The 18972-nt window shown below is 40.8% G+C and overlaps 1 protein-coding gene across 3 annotated transcripts in view; it reads right to left on the bottom strand.

Annotated features, from left to right (window-relative positions):
• Positions 1 to 18972, bottom strand: part of fgf14 (fibroblast growth factor 14) — a 115481-nt gene that overhangs the window by 18007 nt on the left and 78502 nt on the right. For all 3 annotated transcript variants that reach the window (XM_086267813.1, XM_086267815.1, XM_086267814.1), the window contains exons 2-3: positions 15881 to 15991; positions 14625 to 14728 (exon numbers count right to left, since the gene is read on the bottom strand). In XM_086267813.1, coding sequence (XP_086123939.1) covers positions 14625 to 14728; positions 15881 to 15991 — 215 coding nt within the window. The remainder of the gene's footprint in view (positions 1 to 14624; positions 14729 to 15880; positions 15992 to 18972) is intronic.

Raw genomic sequence — 18972 nt, 5'->3', positions numbered from 1 at the left:
CTTGATCTGAAGGATCATCTTTATCCTATGACAAAATATTTCTTCTGGTGGAAGTTTCATTTTCCAAGATGACAGAGGGCATCCACGGGGCACAAGGAGTCAATGAACGGTTTGGTGACTATGTAAATGAGATTAATAGTTGTTCGACTCCACCTTGTTGAACAACTTTGGGAGATTTTGGACAAACATGTTAAACAGCTTTCTTCTCTACTGTCATCTAAAACCAAATGAGAGAATCTCTTTTGGAAAACCAGTATTTCTTCTGACCAATAAAAGTCCAGAGACTTGGAACTGTTCTCTGACACGTGGCATGCCTTACAAAGACACTTTATTCTGATTTTCCGACTTTCCCTTTAAATTGCCACTGGTCCTTCACATAAAGCCAGATGTTGGAACTGCACAGAAGTAATCCTGGAACAGCTTGAACTCCTTTTTCTTTTTCTTTTCTTTTTTTTTGCCACTGCTAGCTCAGAACACCAGGCACTGAAAACACCCAGCTGGAAATGGCTTGACAGCAATTGGAAGTGGGCCATTTTTCCAGCTATTAGATTTGCTAGGATTTTGAATGTTAGTATGGTAGTATATGACTCTTAATGACTTAGCTTAATGGCTTAGCTGATAGACCCAGTGCTAATAACAACTACTTTGTCCTCGTGTTTTTCTAATAATAGCACTGTGGATATTACCCAGACAGTAATAGTATTAACTTGTACTCCGCTGGTTGTTATTTGTGATTCAGGACTTAAATCAGAAGACTTTGGTGTTTGGTCAGTGTGGTATTTATCCCACCCCTCCATGTTCACTGTGATTAGAGTGTTGGTGGAATAAAGTATATGGTACTATCACTGCAAACCATTAAAAACATGTGCTGGCCTCAGGAAAAAACAAAGGACACACCACTTTAATGGATAAAATTAGAAGGACTTATTTTTCCTTCTTGAAATTGGACTGCAGAATCACCATTTCACAATGTCCATCTCTGCTGAAACCTTGCTGACAAGCAGCTAAAGCACTCAGCCTGAACGTCTGTGCATGAGGGGAAAACAGCAGAGGATTCCCCAACAGTCTGTCTCCCTCTGAAAATAAAATGTGGCATGGCTACAGCTGGAAGGCTGAGTGAGGCAGCCAGTCAGCCAGAAAGGAACCATGAAACCAAGCAGCCTGCCAGCGGTTCAATCATAAGCCATATCCTGTCGATCATGCAGTTAACGAGTTTGCTTTGAAAAGCAAACAAGCCAAATGCTAAATTTAAACAAGCTGGGAATGCACAGGAATGGTGACACTATAACTAATGCTGCAGAGAAATTGGTGGTTGGGTACATTAGGCATGGATGGGACTGCCATATTTCAGCTCGTAGTTCTCACCTGCAGTTCCAACTGCCAAGGGCTGAAGCAGGATTCAAGTGCATGTTAATCTGCTTCAATATCACAAATGAACAAACACAGTGTAGGGGTATGGATACTAATACTTTAGCAATATCATCTCATGACCCATTTTATGATCCCATAATCTGTTTTTATTCATTTTTATAAACTGGCTCTAGTAAAACCCCTATTAAATATTCAGATTTGATGAAGATCTACCACTTCAAATCGTACCCTATTAAGTCTATACCTGATGATGTATAAACAGTCTAATGTTTATTGCAATCCACATCTAAAAACAAAGACAATTTGGCAAGGCCGACTTTACGATTGATCCTGATACTGGGCCATGTTTTGTCACAGTTCCTCTGGTATTTCTTCCTATTCTTGGATGCAGAGATGCAGTTCACCAGCTCTCATTTTCTCGACCCTGGTTCCCCAGTAGTGTGCTTTAGAACAACTCCAAAACTAAATTCACAGAAGACCAAATTTATCAAAACTGCTCTTTAGTACAGTGGCACCAGCAACTCATAACAGGCAAGTTCTCTTGTTTTTCTGTGGGGAAAACCTGTTCACCTGAAGGCTCACATCAGGTTTTCACATCAGCCCTCACTGTGCAACTCTGGAAAAAAGGTCAAAACTAAGTGCTTGATGCCACTTTTCACTCACTTGCCTATACAGTTAAGCTCTTTGCTGGTGTTCACTCTGGGAAAAATACAATATCTCACCCAGAAGGGCCAGAACTGTAAAACGACTTATGCATGATGGACAAGTGGCATTTAATACAAGAGTAAAATGTACGTCATGAGATTTTAAGTTCCAGATCTTCAGCGGTTTCTTGTGTTCTTATCTGTTCGATCAATACGCTTATACAACAGCAAGCTTCCTTATTTCTTTTTAGTGGAATACTGTGTGTGGGTGTATCACACAGATACTTCCTCTGACCTGCTGGCCTCTGCAGTGAAGCTGTGGTATTGTAACCACAAGATGGTGCAGCAAACAGTTCTAAGCAACAGGTCAGAACTACAGCATTCGTTGTACTGCTTAAAAAGAGATTTCTTTCCAGAACAAGTGTAATCTCACACACTCAAAAAACAAATCTGAAGATTTTGCAGTAGGTTTGAGGAATGCAGCTCTTTCCCTGCCAAAGTATTTACCGCATAGCATGTGTACACATAAATATACTTGCCCTGGAAATTGCAGTTTGTTGTGCTCCTATAGTAGCTGTTGTGTCAACTGGCTCACAGTGTGAACAGCCACATACACACTGGAGACCAGGTTTGGCTTTGATTTAAGAGAATTAATTCACATGATTTACAACCTTTCTGCAGGAGCCCTCACTATATTGATTTTTATAACTCCAGGGGTGAAGCTTGATAAAATGTTACTTTCATTTCATGGGTGGAAACAGAAAAGGAAGAAGGATGCTTGTGGAGGTAAAGAGAGGATTGCAGCTATTACACCTGCAGGCAGGCTGAACACTGAGGGCTTTTCTGTCACAGCAAAAGAACCTTCATCCTTCACACGTACACCCCCACACTTTGCTCGAGCTCCTGAGAAGGTTTTGAGCAAGACTTAAAACTGCAACAACGTGGGCATGACACAAAAGTCTTTCTGAAGCTTGAACCCCTATAAAACATCCATAACAATCAAAACCTCCACGGATCATTCCTTCATGTTAAATACCATTGAGGATAAACCAAAATAAGTAGCTATAGTAAACTACTCAGCTACCACATGAAATCCAACATGACTGCCTGACATTGAGTAGGCCCGTAAATAGGTCATGATGCAAAACCTGATCTTACACCTCAAAGCATGGACTATGCAAAACCCAAAGAAATCATGTAGTAGGCAGCACAGAGAAGATAGTTGCAAGGCTTCTGCCTGGAGATGCACTGATTGCAATTTTTTTAAAGTGCTGAACCAGGTGACCCTGAATCCTCCCTTAATTATGCTGCAACAGACCTAGGCTGATGCACATGATGTGCTGAGTATTTCTTCTTCACTCACCTCTTTTTACTCTGTGTTTATGCACCACTCTGAATTTAATCATTACTTTAAACTCGGGCTCTCATCCACAGTGTGTCTTTGGTCCTGTCTTCCTCCCCTCACCCACAGCCCACTGTGGCAGATGGCTGCCCCTCTCTGAGCCTGGTTCATCCGGAGGTTTCTTTCCTACTAAAACAGGGTTTTTCCTTCCCACTGTCCCGAAATGGTTGCTCATAGGGAGTCATCTGATTATTGGAATTGTCTCTCTGTTATTGTATTGAACTGAAGAACATTCTCGTGGCTGATTCTAATTTTACTCACATGAAAAATAAGTAAAGTAAAAATTAAAAATATTATTAAATTTTTATAAATATTACATTGAAAGCACAGTGGCATGGTGGTTAACACTTTTGCCTGACTGCATGGGATGGAGTGTGGAGTTTATATGTTCTCTCCATGTTTGCACGGGTCCTCTCCTTACTGCGGCTTCCTCCCACAGTCCAAAGATGTTCATTTCATGACTTCAAAGATTTCATGAGGCTAGGTTAATTGGTGGCTCTAATACACATAGGTGTGGATGCTTGTCTGTCTTTCTTTGTGTGCTGATAATAAGGATTCTGACTTGTGGCTGGCTCTTAATGCTGGACAGCTTTAGCTTTAGCCAGTTTACCTTTGCTAGCCTTTTTAAAACTTTCATGCTTAGCTGGGCGAGGGGGATGATTAGATTATTTGACTTGCTGTTACAAATGTTTTTACGTTGTCGTGCTCGTCCCCCGCAGTTTACTGGCAAACTTTGTGTCTTCACTCCAGCGAAGAGCTTCGACGCTAACGACATGCTAGCGTGTGGGGGTGAGTTTGCACCACTCTCCGCCTGCGCCACTGTGTCCATTTTGTGCCTACATGAAATGGACAGGCTCATTATCAGGCACGATCAGAGGCTCGTCTGAGCCAAGCACAGCGGAAATAAGGCTAAAGGTTGGTCATCTCTCCACCACATGGTAAGTCAGAGTGAGATCCAGAGGACAAGTCAATATCTTGAACACTGTTCCTCAAAACATTTCCTGAACAGGTTTCTACTCTATGATAGGTCCTTTATCCTGATGAATTGAGAAACCGTTATTAGGGACTGCTGTTACTGTTAATGGTGTATGTGATAATATGTCACACAGCAAATACGAAGCTAAAGCCCATTTAGGTAGCCATTAGGTAGCCCTCTTCCATTTCTCCACACTCAGGTTTTGATGCATTGTAGAAGCTTTAGATGGTTCACCATGGGTATGGGCACTCTAAGGCTACACTAACCTATTTGCAGTGAGTTGATTCACTGTTATGACATCTTTCTATCATTAAATTTTTTTCTGTAGTAATTCAATTTCATTGTGCTGAATATAAGATACAAAATTGTAATTTAAATACTTCAGCAAGAAAAAACACGAGAAAAAAAACAACAAAAAAACAAAAACTACTTGATATGTGCAGCCCCTCACAGACAATTTTCTTTTCTGGAAGAAGTGCCTGTAGCAATGAAGTCACTTTTATTAACCTGCAAGTGGTATTTTTATCATATGACATTTAATATTTATCTTTTTACCTGACGCAGAGCTACCTGCTGTGGTGACCCCTTGTGAATAAGAGAGCAGCCAAAAGTAGCTTTGCCTGATCTTATTATTTGGTAATATTCAAATATATGGTGTAGATATTACAGAGGAGGCAAATGATGGTTCGACTTTAAATATTTTTTTAAAAGGTTTGCTTTACTTTCTTTGCTTTTACTGTCTCCCAAAAGGCTGAACAAGGCGAGCTGCTAACAGAACTAAAGTTGCAAAATAGTTAGCCGAAAGAAGTGCTGAGTTCATGGTCTGGGGTAAATTTGCAAATGATATGCATTATGTTTCTGTTGAGATACTGAGTTCCCGAGTACTACTTGTAGCTTTACAAGCCCTCATCTGTCCATTGCTCATTTGCACATAACAAGGCTCTAGAGGCAATAAGCACCATTGTGCCATTTGTATTTGCATGGTACTTGACATTTACACACTGGGAAAGCAATTAGGCCAGAACTAGGGCCATTAATACAGTGAACAGACTAGATGTGTTTGCTCTCATAGCTACCTCAATATGCATTCACAGAGAAATGAATATGATGCCATCTGCATTTCTATACTAACATTTCCTCTGTGGGTCTCAGAGAGGAATAAAGATGAAATTCACAGTTGAATTCACAGTTCAATGCGCCTACTCTTCTTCTGTTCTCCTTGTATTTTGCTGCTCAGCGATGTAAACATATCTTACACTCACACACACAAAACCTCGTGTACAAAATTTGATTTATCCATTGAGGCCTGAATCTAAACAGCCTCAACTTTACACATGCAATTTCAAGTCTTTTAAAAGATAATAACAAGATAATCCAGACAAGAGCGCTGGAAACAAGATATAAGAGCAGGTTAGCAGTTACTGCCAGTGCCTACCTATGACATGTTCCCACATTCCCAAAGTATTGGAACATTTCTGCTTGGAAAACAGTATTTCAAATCAAATCAAATCAAATCAAATCAAATCACTTTTATTGCCACATCACATGTGCAGGTACATTGGTACAGCACATGTGAGGGAAATTCTTGTGTGCGAGCTTCACAAGCAACAGAGATTACTTACTTTCTAGTAAGTAATCATGAAAGCTTATTCAAATAAAAAGGAAATATACAATATTGGGCAACGGTTGAGGATCAGTGTAATCAACAGTGAACTGTTTGTATGTGATACTTTCCAAGAGTTGTAGTTTATCAAATGATTTAGTGGAGGCCAAAGGCAGTAACTAAAACCACACGGAGGCTTTTATTACAGAAGTAATTTAAAGTTGACCAAGTTTTAGTGCAGGGGTGGGCAATTTATCTTCCCAAGGGGCCACATGGGAAACTAGGACTGTTGTGGAGGGCTGCACCAGTAAGCCGAAATCAATTCTGCTCTGTAATATTTCTACTAACAATTAATTGACTTAAGCTTAGCTGACAGCTGTTGGGTTTGAATTTTATGTTGCAGAGTTAAATAAATAATCTTTGGATGCTCAGTAACCTAACCAAATAATTCCATCTGTTTTAGGCTTTTATTTCCTTATACAACAAAATAATATTTTAGAAGTTGCTAATCTGCTGTATTTATGCCAAAACGTTGATGGTTTTGTTAAATAAAGATGAAGGTTTTTAGCTGAATGAACAACTGATAAATGGGGGCAATTCGCACAGGTTGTCTGCACTTGTGTGCACGCTACACTGGTTATATTGACCACAGCAGGGCTTTCCCTGCTGCACACCTTGGAGTTTCCTCATCAACACCAGCCCCCTTCCCCCCTCCTTTTTTTCTCGCTTCAAACCCTCATTCTCTGAACCAATGCACTGCTTCTACTTTTTCCAGCCTGCTGCCTTCCCATTATCTTTCAGATGCACACAATAGCACTCCCTCCAGCATCCTTATCAAACCAACTAACTGCTTTTGTGTTTTTGGTCAGTTAATTTTAGATGTAAGGATTATCTCGGCTGGATAAGGGAGGCAGTGCAAGCCTGGATATAGCTGGATATTGGCCACCGCGGTCGAAAGTCTGCTGTGGAGGAAAAATATAGATGAAGATACTTGTATAAGGAAACATTTTTTTAAGGAAAAGAAGAAAGTATTTGAGATTCATGAGGTATACATCTGGAAATTAACAAAGATAAGTACATACAGAGGTATATATATATTTTTTTATATTTGTGCAGTTATGATCTTGAATTGTTGGAACACTGTTGATATTGTTGTTTGTCAATGTGTATTAACTTCAATAAAAATGTAATTCAACCACTCTCAATATTTTCATCAAAGCAATGAAACGTATTACATTAATTACATGTAAATGCTTTTTTGGCAACATCGTGGTTGCACTGCTGGTGAGCTGGGTCCTTTCTGTGTAAGGTTTGCATGATCTCCGTGTGCCTGGTTTTCTCCAGGTTCTATAGCTTGGTCCCCACAACCCAAAGTTGAGTGTTGTGTTAATTGATGAAACTGGCCATAGGCGTTTATGTGACTGCAAATAATTGCCTGTCTCTCTATGATAGCCCTCCCACCTGACTGGTGACCTGTCTTGGGTGTTCCCTGCTGTAAGGCAGCTAGGACAGGCCTCGAGATGACTGGATAGCAGTGATGGGAATAACGGCGTTACAAGTAATGGTAACGAATGAGCTAACTAATTACTATTTATATCGTTACAACGCTGTTACCGTTACTAACAAGAAAATGCGGTGCGGTCGCGTTACTATCTTTCAACAAAGAAGCTGTGTTCAGCTTACAGCATCTTATATCATTTGCACGGAAGCAGACGTAAGTAATCTGGGCGCTACAGCTTTAAGCAGCTGTGCGCGCTCCCGCGGACGGCAATCACTTTTTGGCACAACACCTGGAGCTAAGGGGCAAAACAATCGCATGCGTGCTGCTGTTTGACTGAGGAAGAATAAAGTAGTTGTGCCAATCACATGACCACTGTAAGATGACAAAGGTGATATATACCAGTTTTTAAATTGTGTTGATAGGCCACGAAAAACCAGAGTCATGATAAACAATATATAAATTTTTCCTGAATAGTTTCATCACGTTTACTGTCTAAGGACAGCGCTAGCAAGCACTCTCTGCTCATGACCAAAAAAACAAAACAAAAACCAGCCCGTTCATTTTGGTGGAGAAATGCACAATATCGACCAATCAAAAAAATGATATGGCAACATGACATTTGGCTGTTTAGGAAGAGGGGAAAGTTTTAGGAGTGACAGCGAGAGAGAGAGAGAGAGACAGCAGAAAAAGAGAGAGAGCAGTATATACCTTTGTGAACAGACAAATGCATTTTTCTAGAAGAAAAACAATCCAACATGGTAACTGGTCATGTTGTCTGCAGCATGAGACAGGAAGTAGGGAACAATGCATATACAGTGTAACCAATAGCTATACAGTTGGAGTTAGAGAAAGCTTTGGTCTTTGAGGGAGCACTTCAAAAATCTGAGAAGGGAGAAATGTTCTGCTGGCGTAATTCATGTCAGTTGAAGTGACTACCAAAAAGTAAAAAATAATGCTGGAGCAAAGTAAAAGTTCATCAACAAATATGCTGGTATGAGATAATCAGCAGAGTGACTGTGGACAAAAGTTAGGTTGTAAAGTATGATTGAATGCTAATCTAAATAGCTGCTAGCCAAGAAGCTAACAAATGAGCCCCTTAAAATGCAGAAGCTGAAGCAAATTAGCTAATGCAAGCACAATTTCTGACTCTGTGCTCCTGTAATCCAGTGTGCTATTGAAGGAAAGCTTGCAGGGATCTCATTGCATTTTATTCACTCATAAATATGTGTGAGGTAAACCAGTGATGCAGAAAACAGCTGCTCTTAATTGCCTTAAATGAACAGTGGTTAAGGGAGAGATGTGACGCTAACAGACCTTAAGCTGTTGTTATAAAAAGAGATGAAGGACAAATTAGTGTTGTTTATTTGAGACTTATTGTTCAGAGAGTAAATCCAAAGATACTGTGGCAAGTGTCCTTATTTGGACTGGGTAACCCCCTGCTACGCCAAGAAAACTCTCCTTTGCGCTGCCACAGTGCAAGCTGCGCTCCATAGAGCACAATGAACTGACACGATCCTGCAAAGAAGGAAAATGTCTGACAAAAAGAATCAAATCTGTGCAATATCATAATGAGCCAAGAGCATAAAGTCATTAATAACAGCAATGTTAAATGGCTGAAGGACCAGTCGATCTGTTCTTATCTTGCATTGGCCCCTACCAGCAGTTCACCAGTTTAGCTTTGACACCTACCTCCAACCTTGTTGTTCATTAATGCATGAAGCAGCTCTCCCTCCAGCCCCTACAACCACTTTCTTTCCTGACACTGCCACTGCATTAAAGGTGGGTGAAACGCTTTAAAAAAAAAAAATGAGCCCAACACCCCCCTTCCCCACAAAACCAGCCCCACACCTCAGCTCTGAGACTTACTCTCTTCCAGAGGCAAGATCATGTGAGTCATCATCACAGTATATGTAGATATTTGGGAATATGAAAATAATAACGTTGCCAACGTATTAAGTTTTTTGGGGGGTGTTTTTAAATGTAATCCAGTTTGTTAAATTACATCATAGGAACTTTAGATAAGCATGGTTTATAACAAATAACATCAGAGATCATTTTCAGTCTTGGCAGGTTTGCAGACACCATCAACAAAACTGTTAACTCAAAGCCATCTGCTGGCTTATGGGGTTACATATACACTAAACAAACACACGTGCACACTTGCAGACACATGTGAACTCATACACATTGGGTGTTATAATGTTGTTTGTATCTTCTTCATCATGCATATTGATTTTAACTTTTTACACCCTAGAAGGTTTATTCATGCATCTTGCTATAGCTGGCAAGGAAATGCAATAAGTTCAAGTGTTTTAACAGGCAGTCTGAAAGCCACCTTTGTCCATCCATACATCCATCCATTTTCTGCCGCTTTGCAGGCTGCAGTGATAGCAATCTATCCCAAGAAGCCAAGCCCTCCATCTCCCTGCCCATCTCTTCCAGGGAACACTGAGGAGTTCTGCAGCCAGCCAAGAACCAACCTAGTCTGATGCTCAATCCAACTTAACTGGCTCCTTTTGATGTGGAGGAGTAAGAGTCCCTCCTGAATGACCAAACTCCTCACCCTGTCGTCAAGGGAAAGCTCATTTACAGCACTTGTATTTGCAGTCTCACTCTGTCACTACCCAGAGCTTATGGTCATAGATCAGAGCATGAACACAGACTGACTGGTAAATCATCAGTTTTGCTTCCATGCTCAGCTCTCTTTTCACCACAACAGACCGATACAGCGTCCGTATCACTGCAGATGGCTGCCCCTCCCTGAGGTTGTTTCTGCTGAACATTTCTTCCAGTTAAAAGGGAGTTTTTCCTTGCCACTGTCGCCAAGTGCTTGCTAATAGTGGTCTGATTGTTGGCATTTTCTCTGTATTATTGTAGAGTTTTTACCTTACAATATAAAAAGCCTTGAGGCAGACTGCTGTTGGGATTTGGCTATTTCAACAATTATTCCAGGATGAGCTTGTCAATATATAGATATAAACATAGATATAGATATAAAATATGAAATTCTGCACTCATGACATGCCATGTCTTTGGTGTTAGCAAAATGGCAGAAAATTTGAGCATATCTGTATAAAAAAAACACAAGGTTTGATTATCTCATTAGCAAAGTTGTCAGGAAAATATAAAATACATAAATCTAACGGTGCCTTCAGTGTTCTTGAAGGACCAACTTCAGTTAATCCCATGCAAGCTGCTGTTCTCTTATTCTGCCTACACACAACCACCATTCACCTTCATTTTCATATTGATGTAAAGTGAAGGAGCCCTCACATCAAGCTCATCGGAGCTTTCATACATTCTGATTTGGGCACTACAGGAAATAGATGCCCTCAGTCTTCTGTGTTCATGCAGCTGATGACACAGCTTTTAACAAGTGAAGCTAAAGCTGCTGCACTGCTCCACTTTGGCCCTCTCAAGGATTCCATTTCTAAAAGGAACACTCAAGTAATGTGGCAAGTCATTTTGACAATCATGAAAGGTAGCACTAACAAGTGCAGGCTGCTGATAAAGGAAGGCTGCAGTGAGAGACTCTAGTGAAGTGAGGGGATGGGGAACTAGTTCCAAAGAAAACCAGCCAACCATGAAATGCCGAACCTTTACACTTGAGAGATGGCAACAGACTGTATTAGCAAGACTGAAACATGACAACAAAATCAGGAGTTGCATTCTGCGGCACCACAATTTCATCATGTATAACAAAAAAAACTATATAATCCAACACTCCCTTGTTTGCTTTTAGGGATTTAGTATGCTAGTCCCTGCAGAATAATTAATGATTTATGTTTTATCTCATTTGAATGTGTCTGTTTTTGCACCAGGAGCTCTATTACAGTCATCTGGAGACTTTCAGCAATCCTGTTTCTGCTATCTTCCACCAGTACAACAAGTTGGGAGAATTGCTCTGCTGTTATTACATTTCGAAAGTATCCCTGATCCAGGGAGGAGCCTGGAGGAGAAATTAGCCAGGAGTTTATTGGCTCAGATACAAAAGGAGCAGATTGAAAAGGGGGTGAGATGATTGAACTCTTCTTTATTCCATGGTGTGTCCTTTGTGCCAGGCTGTGCAGTCACTTTGATGTTATCTCTGTCATTTGAGCTCCATACTGCGCCTTGGGTGCCTCACACAAAAGAATATGATGCACCACCAGAGGCCATGAATGGGCTTCCCATCTATTTTCTGCAAGAGGGGAACTCTCCTTTTGAGCCGCCTCGAGTGTCACTCATTATCAAAGTATATCATTGCGGTAAAAGCCTCAGAAATGCATTTAATATGTAAAAGAATACTGTACAACTGGCCAAGTGAATACTGATTAATTAAACTAACCTCGCTTCAGGGAACTTACTAAAGAACACTTTTTTCCAATAACAACAGCTTGTTTTTCACTGTTGTTCAGTGTCCTGTGTTTGTCTCCAATCAGCATGTTTTTGTGCATTATCATAACCATCAAAGAAGCTTCTGAAAATGTGAGTGCACTAAAATCAAATGCGCCTAATCGGTAGGAAAAGGTCGACTGTCAGATTGTCGCTTGTGAAGGAACACTGTGATAATGGGGGGAACGCTGCACCTTTCTTTCAAAAGGAGAAGAGCAGCGGCAGAAAGGAGGGGGTGGTGAAGATGGAGGAGGATGAAGAACATCTTACTGAGCTGCCATTAGTGGTCTAATTCACACACTAAGAATCAAAAAGAGACCTTTGAGTGGGTGGTTGGATTGTTGAGGGCCGATCAGAACCTCCATTAGCACAGAAATAAGCTGCAAATGGAACAGAGGAGCTGCGTGAAAAAAAGAGAAGGGCCAACGGTGTTGAAGGAACACAGTGCTCCGGCCAGGCAGAGCCAGACCCACTTCACAGCACTTCTGCTCAGCTAAACATGTCAAGAAGCTGAAAGATAAAATACCAACCACACAGAGGGACGAGAAACTCAAAGCTAATTCGCATTCTTCTTACAGGTTCTTATTACTGTAGGTTAGAATCCCAAGCACTGACAAACTGCATCTATATTACAGTGAAGCTTTGTTTATTGAGCTGTGAAAAAAGTGTCACAGCTCCTCCATGACTGAACTAAAATTGGTTGCTATCTCCTTTAAGGATGTCTCCTTGAGAAGCAATGGACTACTCCAAGCTTTCCTGCTGAACTTGGATCACTGCTTTGATGACTGCCATTGTGTCAAAACATACACAGCTTGATTTGCAAAGTTCTAAATATGCTGATTAGTGAGTGAGGAGTCAGTGAAGACTGTGTTGGTCTTACCAAAAAAACTGCCGTGAGCAGAGACTCGATGGCACGCTAGCATGTATCGAAGTCTGGTCATTAGTGGCAAATGTCCTCTTTCACACTTTTCACTAAATTACAACAGAACTCTATGCTGAGAATCTCACCCTCAGGGGCAAATTTATGAATCGCAGTTTCAGTGTTATACTCTAGACTTGATTTGAGTCACTGTCAGAGGATATGGTGGATGAGCAAGACTGGATGCACCGCTTTAAGGTTTGGAAACTGAACGGCTCCGACTCAGAAACCTGATGACGCAGAAAAATACCAGCGATGATTCTTGGGAGGAAAGTTGTTAGTTTGTTGCATATTAGTGTTTGAGGTCTATGGTGAAATGGCAACTTCACATGTGCAAGTTATGAGAAGAGGACTTTCAAAGGACTATACAGAACAGCAAGAGCACTGGAAGAAGTTAAGCACTGCAAAAGAGTTGGTCAGATTGAAATTGGTACAGGTTTTGAATTTCCTGGATGGATTTCTGGAATGTTTTTGAGCACATCTCATGTATTCTTATATTTACACAACTGCTGTGCTCAAAGTCTACTTTTATGCCGGTTTAATGCAATATCATTCTGTGAACTGGAGCACATGCAAAAGAATTGAAAATGTATAAATGTGCAATCTGTGTAAGTATATGGTGAAAAAAAACATCTCAATAAGAACAAGTGTCTTAATTAAAGTATGTGTTTACACGAGAAAAGGGCTGCCTGCATTTAACGAATTGTGGAATCGTGTCTTTTTGTGTGTTCTGATAGTTAGCACGGTTTCATTTATAATCCCTACTGTGCAATTCTATAACAAGAGCCACAGGATTCTAGGTCAATCCTCTCAAATGAATTTCATTTTTTGGCCTAAGTCAAGCAGTGATTAAGCAGACGGGAATCCTACTATATACTTGAAGAATGCTCGTGCATGGTACAGTAAGAGAAGTAGCCTCTGTAAACCTCTACGGTAATGAATGAGGGAAAAAAAAGGCAATTCCCGGTCTGTGCTCTGAGCATTAGGAACATGTGCACAGCAGGAGGTGACGAGACAATGATTCTGATGGATATCCCTGTCCAGCAGAGAGTCACTCCTCCCAATGTTCTTTCTGCTGATTGATTTGAGTGACTGGGAGAGGACAGAGCGGACTGGGTGAGGTCTTATCACTCCCTTGGCTGCCTAACCTGCCGGGCCCATGTTGTTTTGAAGAGAGGCCGTCAATAATAGTGGGTGACTGTGTAGTGAAAAACAATGGCTGCTCTTCAGATGTCCTCACTCTAATAAATAACACTGTAGCTATGAATGTTGAATATGTAGCATAGGTTTATGAATGCCGTGCTAAACATTTCAATGTGCCACATGACAAAATATATCCTGTAATTTAGCATTTTAGACCGACAGAGGTAAAAAAGATAAACACTTTGTTTTTTGGGGGTTTTTATCCTGAGCATCCTGACCGTTGTCATCAGATGTCAATTCATATAGACTGACAAGTCGCAAGGCATTTAAGCTGATGAATAAAAATTGGACTGCATAAATTTCTGCTTAATGGGATCCCTGAGCTTCACGGAAATGCAATTATCCTGTTGCAAATGTGGTATTGCAAATATTGGAGACATGGTCAAAGCCCCCTTACTGAAAATGGAGTCTGCCTTAATGTCAAAACTGATGATTTTATATGCATACAGCTGTACACAGGTACAAAACATAAACAGATGCCACACATAGAAACATTTTCAGCATTATGCTTCATTTTGTGTTATGCAGGAACAAAACAGGTGTCTTACTGAAAGCCGTGCAGAATAGAATAGAATAGAATAGAATGGAATAGAATAGAATAGAATAGAATAGAATAGAATAGAATGCTCACTGATGTGTACAGGTGGCCCTCCCCGTTCATTGCGATGTATAACCCTGTCTTCACGGATTGAATGGCGACAACTCTGAGGCCCACAGGAATAAGGTTGAACAAAGCTGGGGAACACACACGTAAAACAAGCAAACACAAACATTCATCAAAATCTCACCAAAAAATATTGAAACAGACAAACCAAACATTAAGTAAACTTTAACTAGATGGGGGTAAAACATTTAAGTAACAATCCATCATCTAAACACAAGATGTCTATCTTTAAGGTGTTGCAAACTATGGATAATACAACTGCTGACTGCTGCATTTAGGTAATCTCAGAAGATGAATTGCAGCACAGCTGGTGGACGTGACTAGCCTAGCGCAGCCTTGGCCACTCAGTGCTACCTGAGAAGCAGTTGTAATTGGGGCCACCGCTAGTGCGAGGCTGATTTAATAACACCCTTGTTGTTGTAGCAGACTCGTGGTAGGTAATGGGTATTGTTTGTATGGGGGAGAAACAAGAGGACTGGCCTGGCTGGGACATTAGGTGTATATTTGGGAGACATGCACTAAAGGGATGCAATGAACTCAGCTGACCCTGCAAGCAACTGGAAAGGGCAGGCTTGCATCCTAGAAGAAAATCTGAGAGAACTAAATGCAGAACCACTCATTTCCTTTCCTTTTTGATGGCTTGCGGTCAGTTTCAACTGCCGACACCTAATTTGATCCTGGAGTTAAAATGACACGCTATCTATAATGCTTACCGTTTCAATAAGTCCCTTCAGCCTACCGCATGTGACATGTGCCACATCTCTTCCTGCTGACAGGAGTAAGTGACACAATGCAGAGTGTCAGGCTAGCATTAGCACCAAGCACTGGAATCAAATTAACCACCTAGCCTGAAGTGTTAGAGGAGCAGTGCCAGAACAAGCTAATAATACCTTTTTCTCTCTGTTGAGCCTACTGTTTCCTGGTCCACTTTGCCTCTCGGGAAAAGGACCAAACTGTGTGATCCCATGGCTCCATTTAAGAGCCATTTTTGCTCCAAAGATCAAAAATACTGACCAGACATTAGCAGAGGGTGACTGCTTGGTTAATTTTTTTGTATAAGAAGAATAAATATGGAGCAGGAAACAAGCCAGACATAAAATTGTGCTCAAGAAACCTACACAGGGTAAACTTTTCTATAACCTCTGCTAGTATTTCTTTAGATTATTCCAGACACCTGTTAAAAATCTGATCTACAAGTCCAAGAGATATTTCAAGGTACTCACAGGAATTACTGCTGTCATCCTTGGTCCCATCAAGAGAGCCATCGGGGTTCATTTGCAAGTAGTATCCCTGCCTGCAATATAACCTGGTCACTATACCCTTGAGCTGGGGATCTGAAGGAAAGGGGGGGGGGAAAGAGAAAGAACAGAGAATAGTTAGAATAAACTTCAAGAATGCAACTTTTTTGATTTAATACACAACAAAAAGAAAATTGTTTTCACGGGGACTTTATGGCAAAACACCGAGACACACACAAAGTATTGCAGCTGGTGGTTTTTCACAAGCAAATCCCCAAGCCACCTTTCTGGCACATAAGCCCCATCCTGCTCAGAGATAGTCCATCCAATTATAGGTAGCAGAATTAATCTGTGGTTGCCTGACTCCCATAATGAACCCAATAGCACCCTCTCTGGGTTCTTCGTATGTAGGATGTGAGAGTGTCTGCGTGCCGTCCCTTCTAGCTGCCCCGACAGGGGAATTAGCCGCATATCTACTGTAAATAAATCACTGCTGTTTAATTGCCCAGAGCCGCTGCAGCTCAGCGAGTCGTATTGTAATTTAGTTGGCATTTTGCCAGTTTGCAATAACATGACAAAAAGTGAAAGTGAAATGTAAAAAGTAAAAAGCAGTACAACACAGAAAAGGACACATTTTAATAAACCTGCGTGCGGGTGCACACTGGGACATCTCTGGAAAAAAATATTGCTTGCTCTCAAGCTGTGCTGTGATATTTCTTCATCTGTGTGCTTTTGTGTACCTGCGCGTCTGAGGTCATATACTATCAACATTAGACTTATTGTAGAGACAGCCATCACACCAAATTTCATTCTAAGAAAACCCTAGGGAGGTGAAGAATCAACTTCACCTGAGTCCTTGCATGCTACTCGGTGTGTGTGTTGGTGGGTGAGTACAGTTATGTGGAAGAGATATAGAAAGAAACAAAGAGAGGCCGCAGAGGAGAGCTCCAGAGGTCTTGCTGAGGGCAGCATCGGGCTTTTCCCCCCCGTTACTGTGCGGCTCGGGGCATTCTCCTCTGAAATGGTTCTTTCAGTTGATGGCATTAGCCAGCTCTGAGACCTTTCCCCGCTCCCTGAAAGGGAGAGAGAATGCCTCTCTGCTGGCGGATGGGAGCAGCGGCGCTATGGCATTCATCTGCACTGCTTTGTTGCTTCAGCAGAACAATGAAAAGGTGGCTAAAGCAGAATCTGACTGTCAGAGTGCCTCCGCTGTGTGCGATTCAGGCTGACAGGATGGTGACAGCATCTATCTGGTTCGCAATAATGCTAAGCTCAGTCAAAATCATTGCAGGCATTTAGCCAGAGACAGATGTCACTGTGAAGAGATCATCGTCCCTGGTCTTCTTTTTCATTGAACTTACAATACATGTGACGCGTTCTAAAAGCATTGTTAGAGTGAAGGTTGGTTTGAGACCTCTTTTGTGCCAATAAAATGACAAAAAAAGAAGAAAAAAATTCAAAAATGTAACAAATAAAATTCAGTTTTTGTCAAAATTTTTGGTTTATAGATTTCTGCTTAATACTTGTATATTTTTAAAGGAAAATGGAAAGATTAAAATTTAAAGAATGGCTTTTTTAAAAAGCCTATTAAAAAAATTTCTCATTATTTGTCCAAACCTACCGTAATATGAGTACTTGAACTTGATCTTGGATTTTTAATATCATTCTTTTTTAGCATAATCTTTCAGCTTGTCTTTTTGCTATTGCCCCCTTCCATGAGCACCATTGGTTTGAGGATTATCGACAGCACTCGTGTTATCGTCTTTTTTGTTTTTCCTTATAAGCATATAGCATTTTTCTTCCCATGACAACTTTTCTGGGCTCAGAAAACACTTTTAAAAAATGACACTTTAAATTGTAAAATGAAAACTCCAATAGCCAATGTGCAATATGAATTAGAAAAAACAGCAAATGCCGCTTAATAAATGACGAGGATGATTGGAAATTAATTAGAAGTCATTGTGTGGATTTATTAATGGAATTAAATCCCACATTTTGATTAATTTGTGCAAGTTTAAAATTATTCAACACCTTTTGTTCCAAACTTAGTGAAGCTAAACAACCTAGTCGTCCAAATTTGCTGTCCTCTGAGCCGGATAACTAACTTTAGTCTTGCAAAGAGAGACTCCTAACCTGCAGGTCCTGCAGCTGGGGTCGTGGCTCGAGTCGAGTTCAGCTTGAATGATTTTGGTTTTACAGCACTGTGTTAGAGTAAAGGTAATGAATATATTTGTGGCATAGCCTTGTGGATGGTCCGTACTCGTCTCACAGCAGGCTGCACATAAAGACCAAGTTATGCGTGGGTTGGTGTTTTTAATGCACCTTAACTTTAAACTGTGTGAGCCTTAGGAGGTGGGGTAGATGTAAGTTTCTTCATTTGTAAGAGAGACGGACAGAGAAGATGGAATGTGTACCAGTAATTGCAGCAGAGCTGAGTACAGACTCTTTCAACTTATTTTTAAATTAGTTTACAGGTTGTGGGTCATCCCACATACCACTAAGACCAAAGTGATCTCCAGCTCAGAGGATGACTCATTTGATGAATATTAGGTTATAGCTTGCAGTCGACTTTATTGCATTTTGTGCACAAATACATCAAAATCTGGGGTGAATTTTATTTCTTGCCTCTACAACAGGATTTCAAGTGTTCAGGATAGTCAAGGCCTTTAAATACTATATATTAATCGCAGGTAAGGTGAGACCACCTGTCTTAGACATTGAACCTCCTTTTTTATCTAAGATATCCTCCCTTAAACTGCCTCCTTCTGTCCTGATGCAAATGTTTCCACATCGTCACATTTGATGTGACCTTGAGACACTTAAACAGGTGTCTCCAGGTCCACAAACACATGCTATATCAGCTGGCATTTGTTTTTTCAAACATAGAGGTACCCAGCAGTCAGATAGAAAACCGTGCAACCTTAAGACCACTGAAGACAGGTGTGTTCTCATACAGTAGTGAGAGCCGGGAAACATGCTCACACACACACACAGAGCACTTTCCAGGACACGACAGACTAATATGGTGTTGGGTCTCCATTTGCTCTAGAAACAGTCTCAATTCTTCACAGATCAGC

Source organism: Aulonocara sp. 'chitande type north' Nkhata Bay, linkage group LG16 (assembly GCF_057382095.1).
Source record: "Aulonocara sp. 'chitande type north' Nkhata Bay isolate Kocher_YH1m ecotype deep benthic linkage group LG16, A_spYH_male_GT1.1, whole genome shotgun sequence".
Lineage (NCBI taxonomy): Eukaryota > Metazoa > Chordata > Actinopteri > Cichliformes > Cichlidae > Aulonocara > Aulonocara sp. 'chitande type north' Nkhata Bay.
Note: the sequence above shows the minus strand (reverse complement) of the source record. Positions and strands in the feature narration are given on the sequence as shown.